The sequence below is a fragment of the Centruroides vittatus genome, unplaced genomic scaffold (assembly GCF_030686945.1).
Source record: "Centruroides vittatus isolate TY-2023 unplaced genomic scaffold, ASM3068694v2 contig_1381, whole genome shotgun sequence".
NCBI lineage: Eukaryota > Metazoa > Arthropoda > Arachnida > Scorpiones > Buthidae > Centruroides > Centruroides vittatus.
In genome coordinates, this window is record NW_027120867.1 from 1475300 (window position 1) to 1494839 (window position 19540).

The following is a 19540-nucleotide window of genomic DNA, read 5'->3' on the forward strand; positions in this document are numbered from 1 at the left end:
TTTTAATAATGGCGGCAATGGCGGTTAGTCCTACAATTGTGACAGTCTCCAAGAAAAGAAAAATAAATGAAATAGAAGACTTTATTAAATCCGCTCGACCTCATCAGTGTCTTTATGTCAGGAAAAAAAAAAAAAAGACATGTATAAAGACACTGTATTTCAACAAAGTTTATGGACGGCCATAGGTGCTAAATTTCAAATAACAGGTAGGTCTTGTAGAATCGAATCGATATATAGTATTTAGATCACACGTTACTTCAATTCGGAATACAAGTCTATTGATTTAAAGTACCTAAATTATAGCAGAAGCAGCGGAGAAAAAATGGAAGGTACAGTACAAAGGGATAGATATATGAGAGAAAAAATAATAATAAAATGTAGCACTGCTAGTGACAGTCACGTAAAAATTCTGGCCGAATAGGAAACGCATTTGTATTTGTGAAACATTTAACTTATTTTTTTCATTCTTAACTAATAGTAATAACGAATAAAGCATTCATAATTTGTAATTACGACCAGAGAATACGACAAATTGAACTTCAGGATATTAGTGATGTTTGTAGCAGCGGCATAATTTAGAACTAATGCTGGCTCAAGATCTAAATCAGTGATTTTCAACTGGTGTGCCGCGAAAGTTATTAAATAAAGCATTCTGGAAAGAAACCCAAAGAACAATAAGCGTAAATGTCAAAATTAATACTTCTTTAAATTGATTATACGAGTTTTTCATTGTTATAATAATAAACGTATAAGTTATATAATGTAGTAAAATATATTCATAAGCAAAATTATACGTGCATAACACCGTGCTATTTCATTTAAAATTAAATTTTCTTTAAATCAAAAATGTATCTATAATTGCCCGTATTTAGTTCAAATTATTTTAATTTATCAATAGAAATAGCGGGATATTTTGCAGGTTTTTAAATGCAACGGCCATGCCACTTTTAAATGCAAATTAAGACTTGATATTATTAATTTAAATAACTATTGTTGAAACCTGCTGCTAATTTAAGGAACAACAACACTGTTTTATTTAATTTACAAAAAATATAGACAAAAATAATTAAGTTACGTGGCAAGTAATATGGCGATAGAATATTTACAAACACGACTTTAAATCATATGATTTTTTCCGCGGTAATTTAATTATCGGTTGGGTTAATGTTACCCTTGGTGCCAAGATGGCGGCTCGTCTCTGATTCCAGCAAGGAAACAGTGGGACGCACGTTCTAACCTAACCTAACCTAACCTAACCTAATAATTTGGTTGCTAATAATTATGGTAATTTATTAGAATAGGTTAGGTTAGGTTAGAACGTGCGTCCCACTGTTTCCTTGCTAGAATCAGAGACGAGCCGCCATCTTGACACCAAGGGTAACATTAACCATAGGTTGAAGTGTGCTGTGAGATAAAAAAGGTTGAAAAACACTGGTCTAGACGCTTGTGTCTGAAATAGATATTCGTACGTCACAATCTTTATTTGAGGTATAATATGTGTATAATTTATGGTGGTAGTCATCTTAACTTCTGTCTTCAGCCCTTGTGGACCTCGCTACAGCGGCTAACTAGCAGAAATAGCCTAATCGTCTTTTAACTAAACAACCTTAATCGGCTTTACCAGGGAGCGTGCCCAGTATGTGTATGAGAAATATGATTTTTTCACCCGCTTTAAAGCTTAATAATGCTTATGCATTTTGTCGAAAATTTCTGAAATATTGCGGAAAAGTTTGTATTACGGGACATTGATGGTATTGAATTTTGTTTGTTAAAGATCAAGAGGGTAGGAAGATAGATTGAGTGCGTGTGTGGGGCATATCTCGAGTGGAGTCGGACTTAATGAAGAGTTTACTCGTTATTAGCATTTACAATTTAAAAAAAATAAAACTTGTGTCTACATTTAAAATTAAGATTTTTGCCATTTTATAATAATTAATAATATAAAAGGTTTTTAAAATATAATCTCAACAGATGGAACCACACAATTTTAACTTTTTTTGCCGGGAAAGTTACGCAATTCGTTGCTATATTTTTAAAGTTGAAAGTACGTGTAAGATTTAACACGGAAACTTCTGTAAAAAATACGTTATACTAGCAGATGAGCCCGGCATTTCTCGGGCAAAAAGTAACGATAGCGAAGATTAAGATTATTAGATTATAGCCGATCTTACCCGTTTTCACCGGGTGCAAAAATTAGGTCCTCCTTCTTCAGAGACTAATTAGAAACTTTTTAGATGGGTCCAAAAATATCTTCGATTTCCCGCAAAAATGCATAAAAATCGCATCTAAAATAATACAGTAGAAGCCGAGTTCTTCAGGGTAAGTCTTAATCCTCTCCTCCTCCTCCGTAAGGGGAAATTTCGAAAAATTCCTTCTTAGTGTACGTTCTCGTGGCGTACCCTAACTGTGTACCAATTCGAACTCCTAATCCAGTGTTTTTCAACCTTTTTCATTGAGTGGCACCCGATTGAAAAATAAAAAATCGTGGCACCCTTGACCGGCGGCGGATCTAGAATCTGAACAAGGGGGGCTAATGGGGAGATGAAGTTTTTGCGAAAACGAATATTAAGCACAACGCTGGGGTGGGGTCTCCCTCCCAATTATTTTTCCCGGGAAGGATACCCCTCCCCGGAAAAAATAATTTTAAAAATTGACAATTTGAAGTAGCATTTTAATGCAAAAATAGTGTTTCTACGTGTTCAAAATCAAAATTTAAGTCCATTGAATTACTGTCGAAATACTGACAATGAACTACACTTGAACTACACTTAAGCAAATTTCTAAGAAAATGCCTAAAGGTCCTAAACTTTGCGACACCCCAATCGTGGCGCCGTGGCACCCTAAGGTACCGCGGCACCCCGGTTGAAAAACACTGTCCTAACCGTTTGGGCTCTGCGCATACTACTACTACTACTACTACTACTATTATTATTATTATTATTATCCCATCTCGATTATATATATATATAGCTAGATACGTTTGGGTACGTTCCAAAGTTCAACTTATAAATCAGTAATGAGAACAATGATTTAAACAAAAAACTTTCTTAATCTAATCACGTATTTCATGTGTTCAAAAAACATAAAAAACAAAAGGAGTCCGCTCTACCCCATGGCTCCATACCTTTCGATGAACCTGTGTTTTAAACCACGTCATAGAAGATTATTATTTCGTTATCAATGATAGTGTAAACTGATTAAAGACAATAATAATTATAATTAAAATATGCTAGAAATTTAAAGATGGTAGATCGTTATAAAATTCAATACGAAGAGTCTATAATAAAAAGTAATGATAATAACTGTAATAATTACGGTTGAAGTTACTTAAAACGAACACTATTTCCTAGTGATGAAATGGCGAAGTTCACGAACTTTATAGACTGTTTTACATTTCCTTCATCTTCATTATGATTAGTTTTCTCTCAATAAATCTTTCCTTGAATACGCTAGTATTGGATGATTGAATTGCTCTTGACGTCATAAGTTAATCAATGGGGAATTGCAGTTGAACTTTGGAAAGTGCCTTTTCATTCTAGTTACAAACTTTAAAGTACAGTAAAACTATTTTTACTACGGAAGATTTTCGTTTTCATACTAACAAAGTCCCAGGAGACTCGTATTCCTTAACTAGCCAAAGAAAAACACGTGTGTTGCCTGCGGTGGTTTTACAAGAACGTAGACAAAACATTCCCTAATGCTATTTAACAGATAACTAAATTTCATTAATTTAATCAAATATGGAGTAAAAACTAGGAAAAACAAAATTCAAAAACATAATACAAATTATTAACAGTCAAATTTCTCTTCATATTAATTAAAATACTAGAGCAAAGTACACCAAATCTCTCTAACATTTAGAAGAAATTTGCATAAAATATTATATTAATTACTACAGAAATTTTAATCTTTTATTTCTCTAACTCTTTAATTTCATCATTATTAAAGCGCAAAAATATTTAACAATATAAATTTTTGCAGAATTCATTAAATACACAAATCAATAGATTCAGTAAAAATTTATATAATTATAAAAAAAAATATCCCAAAAATTGATTTAGATAAAATTAATTTTATCTAATTCAATTTTTGCAGAAGAGATTATATATAAAAAAAGATATAATTACAATAAAATCAATAATGCTAGTTGAATGTTTGTAATTGTATTTTCCTCAAAAGAAATTTGCATTCAAAGTCACTTCATTAAATAATTTTTCAAAATATATTTATAGTTAGAATAAATACATTTAAAATTATAGATAAAATTCTTTTATGACAATAGAATATAATTTAGAAACATTTATTTTATACATTAAATAATTTCTCTATAGAAAATTTAGTGGAGTTTTCTAAAAGCTGAACAATTTTTAAAAAATTTTAATAATAGTTTTTAGAATTTCTAATGAATTTTTAGACATTTTTTTCCCGTTTATGAAAGGCAAAAATAGGTTACTCGCACTTATTACCACATGTAAAATGTATTCAACCGAGCTACAAATTGCTAGAAAAAATAAAACCCAAATTTTATTAACTTAACATACAAGTCAGTTAAATCATTATTGCTAAGTAAACAATAATAATTACTTAATCGACATATAAAAAATAATATAAATAATTTTTTCTCTAATTAAATTGTTGATATTTTCTTTAATAATACCCAAGAAAGTTTATCAATAACATTTGCCTTTTCAATGAAATCAACAACATGGACCAGTTAAAACAAGGACGTCAAGAATTAAATAAGTAATGATTTAATTATAGAAAAATATTTTAAAAAAAGAAAAGCGTCGTCGAAACGTTAAATATCGTAAATAAGATTCAAACGTTTATTGTGTGACCTTAACGAATCAATACTTCGTTTTGACCTTCATACGGGAATAAACCATTATTTCCGGGTTTAAATATTTTCGTTTTAGGTTTCGAATTCGAATTTCTGTATAGATTTTTAAAAGACATTCGAATTTATAAGCCCCGTTCGATAATTGACATGTTGCGACACGTTTCGTTTATACTCATTTGCATAAATTAAAATTCGTCTTTTACATTTTTAAAAATTACGATAAATTTCGTGCAATATAAGTATATAAATATCGACCCAATTTGCTAGTACTGTACTTATTTTTATAAAGATTTATTGAATTATATGTGAAAAAAAAATTTTACGGAATTTATTATACTATTTCCCCCCTTTTATCTTTTAAATACTTTGACGTATTAATCATACGTTACGATATCGTTTTGCGATAATTAAATTATATTTCCCGAAAATATAACGCATGAATGATATACAGTACAATGTGTTTATGAACTGTAAACAGAAAACGTATTAAAATATGTAAATAAAGTTTACAACACGGGAAATAAATGCTTATTTTATTCAAATATTTAATTATAGGCACGGTAATTGGTAGCACGACTCTTAACAATTAAAAAAAAAAAAAAAGGAAATTACACGTATAAAATGGTAAATTATTGATTTATAGTGTATATACTTTTTCTTCGATTTTGGATCGAATTTATTAAGTAAATACATTTTGACTTATCGTATTTGCTCGGAACGATTAAAATTTAATTAATTCGGCGTTTGCTTTTACCTGTATCCAATTGTTAAAAAGATTATTAAGGGGGGAAGGAAGGTATTTATAACATTATTACGAAATTTGTAACGGGTATTATTAGAAAATTGATTTTGGAATGGTTCTCGATACGGGATTTTGTACCTACGGACGAATAGAAGGGAAATTTATTATGGTATTGGCGTGTTAGTTAGGCATAGAACGATATTCACACGAATTGAGACGAACATTTCTTTTGGTCGGTGTTGACCTACTTGGCACATTGCCAAAACCGTACCTCCCGACCCGGCGTCTTGCGATCAGCTGGCGCCTCGAGCTGTGAAAAGGCAACGGTTGACGCACATTTTCATCCACACCGGTATTAACCGAATACGTAATCGAACGCCGGAATATTTTAAACGCTGTTTATATTTGCTACGGAATAAACTTTTCTTGGTAAATATTTATTTAAAATTATAGCGAATTATCGAAATATTAAGGGATTTGTCGACGCACTATTTATCCGACGTCATAAAAGTAGTTCCGGCCGTGTTGTTGGGATGTTGTCGCCATGTAGACAACAAGATCAACTTTGGGAAGGAAAACGTTTTTTTGACTCGTTTTATCACCAAAACAGATCAATGTTGTGTAGTTGTTTAGTAATTTGTTAATTTAAACTGTTTACCGTTCGCCGGTAATTTAAAAGACTCGGATTAGACTGATCGTTTCTCTCTCTCTCGTCGTTTTTTTATTTTTTTTATTATTATTATTATCATGTTTTGGAATTGATTCCAACCTTTTTATTAGAAGAGGACTTTGCCAATTTTCGCATCAATCGTCGCCATGAACAGCAATAAAAGGAAAGGAAGAACCTCTCTACAAACGAATAAGTAAGTTAGAAAGTAATTTTACTTTCGTTTTTTTTCTTTCTCTTTCCTAAACATCGCTTGTAATCTTTCTTTGATTTGGCAATGGTGTGAGAAAATAGGCCTAACATTGATGCGAGCTGAGTCAGGTTTCGTTCTAAACCCGACTTTTTCTTAACCAATGCGTGCGATATATTTAAATATTCGATTTAATCGAGTTAATTTTAACGTTTTCTAACTTTATTAAAAAGTCTCGAGTTAATTTCGTATTCCCGTATGGCAGGTTTTGTGTTAAATTATCTCCCGATCTTCTCGCAAATTCTCTGTTATAGAAAGGCCATCGCACACAAAATTCAATTGTGTTAACACTACTGCCGTTTATTTATTGTCTTATCAATTACGTATGCGTTTGAAATTGAAACATTTTTCCAATCTCCATTGTTAAAACGTGTCCACGTGTTTCTGTACATTATCTTAACTTGCGCTTAATGTAATTATCGTACACTGTATATATATATATATATATATATATATATATATACATATATAAATGATTGAAAACAAACGGGGTAGATTGTTCCGATCTTATACATTAAGCACAATTACATAGAATAAGCCTTGTATATTTGTGTAATTATTATTAATGAGGTGATTATAATTAATGAAGTAAATCTAAAATATATAGGATAATTATAATTTGGATCTGAATGATACTCTCCTTATTTAAATTTGTTATTGTTTGTTATTATATATTGTAAGATGTATATGTGATAATTAAAATACTAGTGATAATAAATATATAATACAGTTTAGCTTAATAAGGTAAGAGATTTTTATATTCAGTACAATGCTTTAAATTTGTTGTTGAAAAGTGGATGATCTAAAATTGTAGTTCATTGAACTGTGATGTGATTCAGTTTTAGGGAAAATGTTTATTGATAAAGTGTTGGTAGAATGATTTCTTAAAACGAATCTGTTTTGCAAATTAAATCCGTACGTTGTTTTTTCGGTGTACGTTTATCGTTTTTCGCTTACCGAGGAAACAAAACGAGTAGAGTTATTAAATTAATTTTCTTCTGTGGACCGTATTTGATAATATGTAAGACTAATAAGGACTAACGATTTTGCTGCTTTATAGTATTACAGATACATTCTTTTGTCTGTTTTACATCACTTTTTTATGGAGCAGATTTCTCTTAAAGGAGCTTTAGTTTAAATTGATACCGTGACTTTTACCGCCGTCTGTGTTTTACCACGTGGAATCGTAAAATTAAAATTTTATCCTTAACGAGTTATAGTAAGATGTCTGTCGATTGTCATTTAAATATTTACTTTTTCCTTTTACTAAAGTTTAAATTTGTTTTTAGAAAGTTAAAGTACTTATGAATATAAAGTCCAGATTTCTGTGAAGAATATTTTGAAAATGAATATATTTTGATTATTTTAAAGAATAAGAATAACGCATTAAAATTTTGAAAAATACAAAAATACTACTCGGATCAAACAAAACATATATTTCTTTTTCATGAATTTGTTTTACATAAGAGGAAATGTTTAAATTTATTTCCTTTTATCTAAATAAAGAATTATATATGTATTGATAAATAATATACAGTATTAATAACAAATTATGATTTGTTTTTTTCCTTCCAGTCATCTTTAATGTTTGATAAAAACTTTATCTGAATTTTATTCTTTATTTTTGTTAAAAATTATTTTGCTTTAGTGCAATTAATAATAATCTTTTAAATTCTTATTTACTTACATGTGATGCCTTATTTATTATGTATTAGAATCTAAAAGTCTAAACTGTTATATTTTCAGGCTAGATTTATATTAATGCTTGATGAAAATTCAGGTACCATAATTGGTAATGCACTTGCATGATTATCAGAAATTATGGGCTTAATTCCCATTCTGGAGTGATAGTTTCTTCTAGAATTTTTCTAAATTGTTTAACTTTATGATAAGATAAATTCAAAATTAATTTCTAAACACTAAATGGTTGTGTAACTGCATACATCTAAGCCATAATTTAATTAATTAAAACTAACCTATTAAAGTGTAGCCTAAAAATTCAGGTTTTTAGATTTATAACATTTAATACTAACCGACAATATTACAAGGTTTATTTATTTATTTTTTTTCAACCTCCACTAATGCACAAAATAAAAAATGGTAGCATGTGAGACAGGGACAGGGTGCACACCTAGTGAGTAGTATATTCCCTCACCAGTTAGCATTGTTCCAAGCTATTTTAGATATTTGCTACTCTTTGGTAAACAAATAAGCATGATGTTGCCAATCCAGTCTCCCGCCAACTGTGAAGTATGAACGGTAATTCTATTTCTACGGGCCGATGGGCCGAATGGAGGTGAAATTCATCAAAGGATGTGTAATGTGTGTGGTGATAACCTCACGAGCTACGGATGCGTGCGTGAATAGTGCAAGAAATTCAAACAAGGACATGACAACGTTTGATGAGAGCAGTCAAGGAAGGAAGTGTGTGATGAACAACGATTTGGTGGACAAAGTGGATCAGTTGGTGCAAGAAAGGCATCGGTTCATTATTTCTGAGCTCGGTGAGGAGTTTCCTCAAATTTCAAGGTCCACACTGTGTACCGCTGACCGACAGTGTTAAAGGTTGGCCGAATGGTATTGTGGCAACATTCTTCGACATGGGTATACAAAAGCTGGTGTCACAGTATGATGTCTGCCTGAATCAAGAAGGCAATTATGTGGGAAAAAATTGGTGAAGACTATGTTCTTCATCTCAGTGGAAACTTAATTTTTTGATATAAAGATATCAAAAGTGATGACTGCATACATTTAGGATATATAAAACAGACTAAAACCTTTATCAGCAGTCTGCATATGTTAATCTACATTAGAATATAAAAAATAGTTAATTTGTTATATATTGAAGCAGGCAAAGACAAAAAGATGAGAAAGATTTAGACTGAGAGATTAACCTGATGGGTAAGAATGTCAATATCCATCCTACATTGAGATGAAGAGAATGGAAGACTACATCGGATCAGTTTCTGAATGAACAAATTGGTGATCATGGAAAAGTGGTATAAAACAAAGTAAAAGAAAGTTAAAGAAAACAATAGAATAATATGATATGCAGGTTGTATTCATGACTATTTATATTTAACCAGTTATTCGTTAATTGAACATTTTCGGCAGCAGTCTAAGCAGTCATCTTTAGGATTCACTAGAAAGAGGAATAGAATATAGAATAGAATAAATGTAATTTAAATTAAAATGTAGAACAAATAAGAAAGTAATATTTTTTATTCACAAGCATTGATCCATAAGGGACAGAGTGAACATATCTTTTTCCAATATTTTTTTTACCAGTAAATTGTTTCTTTAATGTAATTTATTTTATACAATACTACAAAAAGTAGGAATAGAAATAAGGGGTACATTTCATGTAAAATATATATTTTTTATATTTACTCAAAATCTGACAAGAAATTTTTCTTATACAAATATACATCAAATGAAACCTGATATCATAAGCCAATACACCAACAACTGCCATAAATGATCGGGCTAAATTTTGGATATATGATTATAGATTAGAAATAAATTCGCACTAGAGTTGCGGGTTCGAGTCCCACTTCGGGCCAGTACTTTTCTTCTAGTTTAATCTAAATTAATTAATTAAATATTATAATTATTAGTTTTAATAAAACTAATAATTATAATATTTAATTAATTAATTTAGATTAAACTAGAAGAAAAGTACTGGCCCGAAGTGGGACTCGAACCCGCAACTCTAGTGCGAATTTATTTCTAATCTATAATCATATATCCAAAATTTAGCCCGATCATTTACGGCAGTTGTCGGCGTATTTGGAATTTTTCTTACTCATCGTTATGACTTGACCCTCTTGCAATGTATATGTAGATTGATGCTGATGTTTGAATTCAAATTATTGTATTTTTAATTAGGATGACTGTGATATCAATTCATTTTCATAAAATAGAGTTTAATTTTATGATTGAAATTATTGAGCAATGCAGTTTTTTGACCAAAAAATGATTATTTAGTAGTTAATTAAAAAAATTATATAGACATTATATCATTAGTAGTATGAAAATATAGTTATTTGCAGTGTAAAAGTTTTTTATTCACTTAGTTACAAACTGATCAATATGATTAATGTTTTATTTGAATAACTAATACTTATGGTGAAATGAGTCACACATTTATTTATTTGAACATTTTTGTGACTAATGCTTTTTCCCCCAGTCTGAGTTGTGTATATAAATTACATTGAATTATCTAATGTTATGTTTGAACCAAATGTTTAATTGATTATCTAATGATCTAAGTTTTTAAAAGAAGCATAGAAAGTATTTAAAATTGAGTTTTACTTTCCCAGCTGTTAAAGAATATAACACAGGGAAAGTTTGGTGACTGGTCAAATTTTGATCCCCCAACGTTTTGATACTTAAGGAGCCCAAAAGTATTAAAAAAAAAAATACAAAATTGTGTGTGTATGTGTGTTTGCATCTATTTTTCATTATATCTCAGGACTGGACTAACCAAAGATTTTGAAAGTTGACAAGGTTATTTCTATATATGGTGTATTGATGCTATTAAATTTTGGTGATTGAAGGATGAAGGGATGAGTAGAGAAAGGGTTGGTGTCATATCTTAACTCTCAAGTGGGCCAAATTTAATGAAAATTTTACTCATTATTGACATTTACAATTTAAAAAAATTCTCTCTCTTCAAAATTAAGCCCTTTTCCTTTTTATAATAATTAACAATGTAAAAATTATTTTTTAATAAAATCTCGATAACAGGTGGCATCATATACAATTTTAACTTTGAGCTGTCTTAGTGTTTTTTAAAATTAAATGTTCTTTTAAGTAGAGATATTTCTTGCAATTTAACAAAATTATTCCTCTTACACTTTGGTTATTTAAATTTTATGTTGTAATATAATTTAAAATTATTTTCCTGACTCCTTAACTTTCCGTTTGAGTGCCGAGGAGGTTGAGCAAGAGCCCTTGCTAGCTTTTTTTTAAATTTTCAGAAAATTATACAATATTTTGTAAATTGGAAATGTTAGTACCATACATTTTTATGTAAATAGCATAGTGTTTTTATTAGCAAATTCAATAGAAATGTAGATTAATACAATATTTTAAGATATTCATTTGTCAAGACATTATACTAGGTCATATAATTTTAATTAGATGTTATTTATGATCTTATTAGCAACATTTCAGTTTTAGCAGTTTACATAATATATATTCATATTACGATATAATAAATTTATTTTATAAAAAAATGTTTTATATATATTTTTTAACTAAAAAACCATGTAATTATTATAAGTACTTTATTAATTACTAATATTCCATGTAGTTTACAACCCATACTGATGTATATTCCACGAAAGTTTTTAGAAGGTAAACAAAACTTTTACACAACTTCACATCATTGTTTACTCTGTACTTCCATGCAGTGGTTAAAAACACAACACTTGTGTGCAGTTTAGAAGATATTTTAATTCAGATATTCCACTTTTCCCTTAATTCTTTCATTTCATTTTTCATAGCAGTTCTTTGTAGATGTCGTTACAAAATAGATAAACTGGACAAGATGAAAAGGAAAGGTAATATTTGAGATGGAATCTCCTAAACTGCCTAAGTGCTGAAAATACAAACTGGGATAGGCCTACTAGTCGGTTATCCTTCTGCATGTCGTGTATTAGTATTACATTGCATTCTGTGTCTCTCACTCTGTTACATCACATACAAACCAACATAGAGATGAATTTAAATAAGTACAAATAAACGTGTGGGGATGAATATCATACAAAATAATTAAATATCCCACAAATAGAAGATATAATTACATTAAACTGTTTTAAAAACACTAAAAATTATTTTCTAAATCATTTAGACAGAATTTTTACTATTTTTTATGAAATCAAGTATACCATACAATATTTAATATTATGCACTAATATGCAAATTATGCTTTAAGTATGTTAGTGATGCATTTTGTGGAAAATGGATTATTTATTCAATATTTGGAATTTGCTTAAATCTGAAGTTGTTTATTCTGCAGGAATATGGTATACTACATCTTCAAAGATTTTCCAAAAAAAGGTCTTAAAATGAAGTTGTATTTGGAGTGTAATAATCCAAAATGAAAATGCAACATGTGGATATGATGTTGGTAAATGGATAAGTGTATGGATAAATAGATAAAAATTGTCTTTTGTAATTGTACAGGTGCTCCCCTACTTGCAAATAGGTTAGGTTTCTGAGGTTTTGTCATAAGTTGAAATGTTTGCAAGTCAAAAACTAATCTAGAAAGTATATTTAAACACAGAATAACCATGTATTGTTAATCTGTGATCCTTCAATGTACTTAATAGAATACATTATGCTCATTTACCTGTTTGTTACTGCTTATTAGTAAGTGTTTCAAACATGGTTTTCTCATCTAATGCAGTTAGTTTAGTTTCCACAGTGATAGAGTGATACTCCTGCATTTATCTCCGTTGCCAGATTATTACGTTTTGGATACATTTTTGAAGCACTGATCATAAAAGTTTACAAAATTGCAAACAATAGTGATAAGTGCCATCACTCCAACATTACCAACTTCAATGCTACCTCACCATCAGTGACAGAATGTCAAAATTTGTACAAAAATGAAAAATGATGATATGTAATAGAAATAAATCCACATCAATTATTTATTACTGGCCAAAGACTGACTTCAATGCCACCCCATGATCAGCAAGAGAACTTCAGAATTTGCACGAAATTTAAATTTTAGAAGTACGGTTAAATTATTTGTAATTCAGAAAGTTCAACGTGAACTTTCTGAATTACAAATAATTCCGCCAAAAAAAAAAGATTTTAAAGTTTTTATTGCAAATTTTTTCTAATATACTCCAATGTATTATCTTGTTTGTAGATAATTACATGTTGTATTTTATTCAATACAATAAAGTTTATTAGTTCATTTCTTCATTGTTTTGAGAGAATGGTAAACATGGAATTGCTCGTCAATTTTTGAATATATTGATATTAATACTCTGTACTAGAAAAGGTATATGAAAAGTGTTCCATGGCCACAATAAGGTTGAGAACCACTTGCCTATCCTGTCATATAGTTGTTTTCCTTTTTCTGCCAGGATGTTTTGTTTTAATTACTTTCCCTTAACATATTTCTTACTACACTTTGAAAACAGTGGACTGCAAGCAGCCACAACATGCTATAACTGTGTCGCTTTCCCCTCCTTAATAAACTTTAATTCTGTTATGTATCAATAGATATCTCCTTGGCTGGAGTCCTAACTATCTGTTATCAATCATGTAGTAGATATGTTTCTGCTCTGTCTGATCCAGATTTTGCACCTGAGCTTATTTGCAAATGAAGAAATAATTCTGCAGTTACAGTATTTTGAATATGTCATGTGGATGATTCCATACTTTCCCCCATTATGTAGGCAATTAATTATTTGCAGATTATCATATCAACCTTTATTAACGTAGAAGGCTTTCGCCTGTTACAAGGGACGTGGTTTGGAGCTTAACAAAATAGTCCAACAAAGAGTAAATTTAAATAGCACTATTTCAGCTGCCTATGTATCAGAGATTTATAAAATTAAACAGTAACTTAATTAAAGTGTACAGTATAGCAAATATAATTTCACCCTTTAATATATATTATTGGGTTACTATCCCTAGTTGTTTATATATTTTTTCTTTAGGAATGATTGTTAGAACATTCACTTAGTACATACACTTAGTACATATCGTATTGACTTAAACATTAAAATTGTTCCAACTTTTAGAATTTTGGTTCACGTAATTATATAACTTAAATATATTATTCTTATTCGCTCTATCGAAGATCTCATATAGTTCACTTTCATTGGAAAATTAGATAATATACTTATTTCTAAATTTTGGGAAATTTCTTTTGCTTTGAAACACTCACAAAAATGTAGAATTTAGGTAGTAGTTTATTCCATTTTAAACTTATTCAACGAGAAGACCGACCAAACCTACTTTCCGCTGGGCTATACTTATGATTATTCTATTTTCGTGTTCTAAATAGTTACTTTCTGCTTCAGACAAGTGTGTCGTCCATGTTTCTGTACTTCCAATAATTGAATTCGAGTTTATAAATTCTCTAACAGCGGGATTATATAGTCTATCCCCAAGATCTTGAATGTTTCAGAAGTTAATCAATAAATTTTTGGTGTCACAGTTTGACTTTCTCAAACCTATTTCTCTCTCTAATTTATCCGACACAACCAAATCAACTCCAAAATTTTAATGTTATCTATTTCCTGTTCAAACTCACACGAAACCAGGTTTACTTTGTTTTTATCTTCTATCATTTCTAAAATTAATTTGAGGCTATTTCTAAAAAATGGTTTAGTTGTATTATTTCTTTAGAGTTAATATCATAAGTATACATTATATCGTCCTTAATAAAGTAGTCATCTCTAACTAGTATTTTGTTGTTGGCTAATTTTTCTAACTTAACCTTAGATAATATCTGTTTTCTTCTGATTCTGGATCTTAGACATAAGTCTGCTGTTACTATTATTCTTTTCTTTGTTTCATCCACGATATTCGGTCTTAGTAACCAAAATTTTTTAAGTACTAAATTTCTAGCTTTGACTGTTTCCATCATGACTTTTATTATTTGCTTATTTTTATTATTTTTTAGATGTTCTAAGCCTACTATTTCTACGTTGTTAAGTCCTAGATCTTCTTTGATAAATGATTTAACTTCATCAAGTACGTGTACATCCACAGATTGAAATGGGTAATTAAAAATAATTAAGTTATTTTTTGTGGTCTCGTTTAATGATCTATCAAATTCAAATTCGACTATACCTTTTAAGTTGTTGGTAGAGTTTGACCTTGCTTCCAGATCGTGAATTTTTTGGCCAATTATCTTCATCTCTTCTTTAGCATTGAGGTTGTCTTCTTTCATCTTGTTAATTTCAGATTTTATCGATTGGATTTCTAAGTTTAACAGAGAAAACTTATCCTGAATCAATTCGTAGATTGATTTTAATGTATATCTAGACTCATCGCCATATTGTAGGTCAGATTTTGTTGCCGGTTCAAAAAAGTCTTTAATAGTTGAATTTCTTGCAGTGCCAAAAGATCCTTTCTCCTCTTCCTCTAGTAGATATTCCTCTCCCGATAATTCCACCAGTTGATTACCCTCCTCAACAACGTTAGTATTTTCCTTGCGAGGTCTTCCTCGCCCCCTCTTTTGCATAATTGCTTGATTAGTTTGGGGAGGGGAACGAGGAAAAGGACCGGGATTTGTTTCGATTCCCGCGATTAATAGTAATGTCTTGATTAATTTCTCAGATAATAAATTTTCTTGAGAATTTGCCATAACTTGAAACTTTATAATATAACTCAATCTATCCATTCCGAAGTCAAACCAGGCACTCTGCAAAAAAAGTCACCAACACACCTGCAGTCTGGAACACGCCCCCTTATTTGCAGATTATTATTTCACACTATGCACTAGCTAAAACTTTTGATTAATTCAGTTGTTCATTTGAACTAAGTAATGTATATAAAGAATAGCTATGACTAATATAATTTACTTGAAGTCTTTTCTTTTCTTTGCTATGTTTTTGATGATAAAATGTTTTGAGTTAGGTACCAGCTTGTTCTCAGTCTGATTCTATGCTTTTTTTTTTCAAGTGTGTGTGTGTGTGTGTGTATACTGTATTTACTTGCATATAAGACGAGGTTTTTATTCATTTTTCACTGCTTCAAAAACTTAGGTCGTCCTATACACGTGAGCAAAGGATTCTTTTCATTTTGTATAATTTTTGTAAACTGTGTATTCGCATTTTTTACCAGATTCTCATCTTCTGGTGTTTAAAAACAAAAGTATTTTATCTGGGTTGTTTGAAGCATTCTTGTGTATTGTCAGGAGTAAAGATGAATAGCAATAGGAAAATCAAAGCTTTTGAATTGAATTCCAAAATTACATGGGAGTCCAATATAAGTTTTAATTCATTCCCATGTGAAAACAGATGATTATTTGGAAATCAAAATTCGAAGAAAGTTGTAAGTGTAATCGATACAAAGTGAATTCCACTGTTAATAATTGGAAAAAAGGAGCCCAATTGTCCAGCTTTACGTGAACAAATTATGTTGTTGATTTTACAAGATTTTTCCTTAAAGTTTAAAATGACAGTAATTTATGTGCATTTGATAATATTTTATTTGTGATGAAACAAAATAAAATTAAAATTGTAGTAATAAATTTAAGTTTCTTTATTTTGATCTTTAAAGTCACACCTTGTCCTATATGTGAGATCGTCTTATATTTGAGTGAATATGGTATATACTAAATTGTGTTTCTAAATAAATCACCAAAAGACAACATTTAAGCAGTTAAACATATATATATATATATATATATAATCACATAATGCAGTTTAGTTATTTTTGTGTGTAGGAAGTAAAGTATTTAAAAAGATAAGTGTATAAGACTAATCTCAGAACTATATGCAACTAAAGGAAAGTATTTGCAGAAATGTTGAGGCAAGCAACATCAGTATTTAATGTAAGATCAGTCTGAACATGATTACATATACACTAAGGTGCATAGATACATAAGGACACCACTTTCAAAATTTGTGAGTTTCTATACATTTAAATAAAACTTTCACTGTGAATTATAAATAAAAATGACAAAGGAAAGTTTTGTTGAATTGTTAGAGGCCACATGGATCTTCTCCAAAACTAAGTTATCAAGAACTAATTAATGAATTTAACTATTTTTCAAGTTGTTCATTACAGTGAATATTCAAACAATTACTATTGTTGAATTATATGCCATATGTAAACGTTACTATTAATGGCTACGAGTGTAATTGCTACAAGCACTATTTTGAATTATGAATATACTTTAAACAATATATACAGATCTTTCTATCATGTTATCTTAAGCACATGTAATTTGAGAACCCACTATATTTCATGCATTTCTATCAATAGAAGAGTGTATTATATTTACATAAATGGTAGAAATGTGTGAAATTTAAGTTATTTTTAAAGTAAATCAATTTTTAAACATCAGAATTATTGACTCGATATGTTAAAAAAGAATAAATTTAGCCTAAATTTTTTAGAGAATTCAAACACAAATATATAGTTCTTGTATAAATTGTATTTACTTTTGTACAGTTATTTGTATGAGTAATTAGTTTTAAACACTAACACAATGTAGCAATAAACACTAATATTTTGCTACAGTAATGAACAAAGATGTAACAATAACATAATTGTTTTCCTAATCTTAGGGACATTTTAGGAAAATGAAAAATTTGTTAGGGGATGTTAGTGGTAAAGTATTTTTTTTTCTAGGGTATGCTGAGACTTTATAGTTGGCAAAGCTGCTTAAAATGTACTAGACCAGAGATGGCAAATGTATTTTATACATGTCCAAAGTGGCATGCAGGAAGAATTTTTTTGGCTTGCAATATGATTTTATTTATTTTTCATTGTGTAATAATTAAAGTAATTATTATTTTTCATAAATAATAGAGTAGTGTAATAATTGTAATATTTTACTGTTGTTGTTGTTGTTATTATTATCATTATTATTATGACTAGCAGATGAGCCCGGTGTAGCTCAGTCAAAAAGTAACGATAGCAAAGATTAAGATTATTAGATTATAGTCGATCTTACCCGTTTTCACCGGGTGTGTGAATTAGGTTTCCCTCTTTCGAGACTAATTAGAGAATTTTTACATGGTCTAAAAATATGTTCGATTTTCTGCAAAAACGCAAAAACCACATCTAAAATAGTATAGTAAAGCAGAGTTCTTTAAAATAATCCTTAACCCCTCTCTCCTCCCACAGGCGAATTACCAAAAATTTCTTCTTAGTGTGCATTTTCATAACGTACCCTGTGTGCCAAATTTCAACTTTCAACTTCTAACCATTTGGGCTCTGCACTTATTATTATTATTATCAACCCATCACGATTATAGGCCTATTATAAGATTAGAGTATTTCATATTGAAGGATGATTTTTCAATATGAAATACTCTAATTATTTCAACAAAGTCATTCTTATGAAGTTTGACATATAAATGACATTAAAATTGATATGCAGTTTTAATTTTAGTTTTTAATTTTGGGTTTTTAATCACTTCATCTGTTTTAATTCATTCAAATTACAGCATATTCACTTAATTTCTTTGAAAACAATTTTTTGAACTTAAACAAGTCAAATACAAATTTTATTAAAATTAAATATAGTTATTTTGACATCCAGATGCAAAAAAATTTATCAACCTGTACCTATTTCATGGGAGTTGCTAAACTACAGAATATTAGACTAAAGTTAAATGTATCAGCATGTGAACTTATAAACTTCATAGTGATTCATATTTCTGTAGAAGATAGTTGTGATAGAAAATGTTTTACAATAAACATATTTGAGTAATATTCATAAAAATAGCATGTTTAGAAATGTGAGAGAATTTAATAGTTCATTTATTGTACATGTTGATTCATGCAGATAGTACAGAATATAGTCAAAAAGTTCAGAGACTAGTGTTGCAGTTTTGAAATCAGATATCTTTAAATGGTGTTTCCTTCAAAGTATGCTGTTCATCATCATACACTTCTGCTAATGTGAGTACAGTGATTGGAATATCTCGTGTAGGCCTTATTTTGCAATGTCCCAAAGTCTTGTGTCACAGCTGCTTTCATTTTGTAGGCTGACTGGAATCATCTGAGCAAAGTTGATCTTGGCGAAGAGAAAGAAGTCACAAGGTAGAAGATCAGGACTGTATGCAGGCTGGGTTATGCCATGTTTTACATTAAAGTGGAAATATTATATCATAGTGAAGAACATATGATTTTGCCTTCCAAAGTTCCAGATTTTTACAGTGTATGGTGTTTCTTAAACATTTCAGCACTTTCAAGTACAGCTCTTTGTTGATTGTGTAATCATCAGGGATGAATTTGTAGTACACAATACCTTTCTCATATAAAAAACCCCAGCGTAACCTTACCTTTGGATTGGTCAGTCAGAAATTTCTTTGGCTAAGATGGTGG

General features: G+C 29.7%; 1 protein-coding gene across 3 annotated transcripts in view; it reads left to right on the forward strand.

Annotated features, from left to right (window-relative positions):
- Positions 1–5799: 5799 nt before the first annotated feature.
- The window catches only part of LOC136990909 (ataxin-2-like), a 97825-nt gene continuing 84084 nt past the window's right edge, over positions 5800–19540 (forward strand). For 2 of the 3 annotated variants that reach the window (XM_067289371.1, XM_067289370.1), the window contains exon 1: positions 5801–6445. In XM_067289371.1, coding sequence (XP_067145472.1) covers positions 6399–6445 — 47 coding nt within the window. In that variant the 5' untranslated portion in view covers positions 5801–6398. Of the gene's footprint in view, positions 6446–19540 lie in introns of all 3 variants that reach the window. The other variant, XM_067289369.1, reaches the window with a different exon arrangement.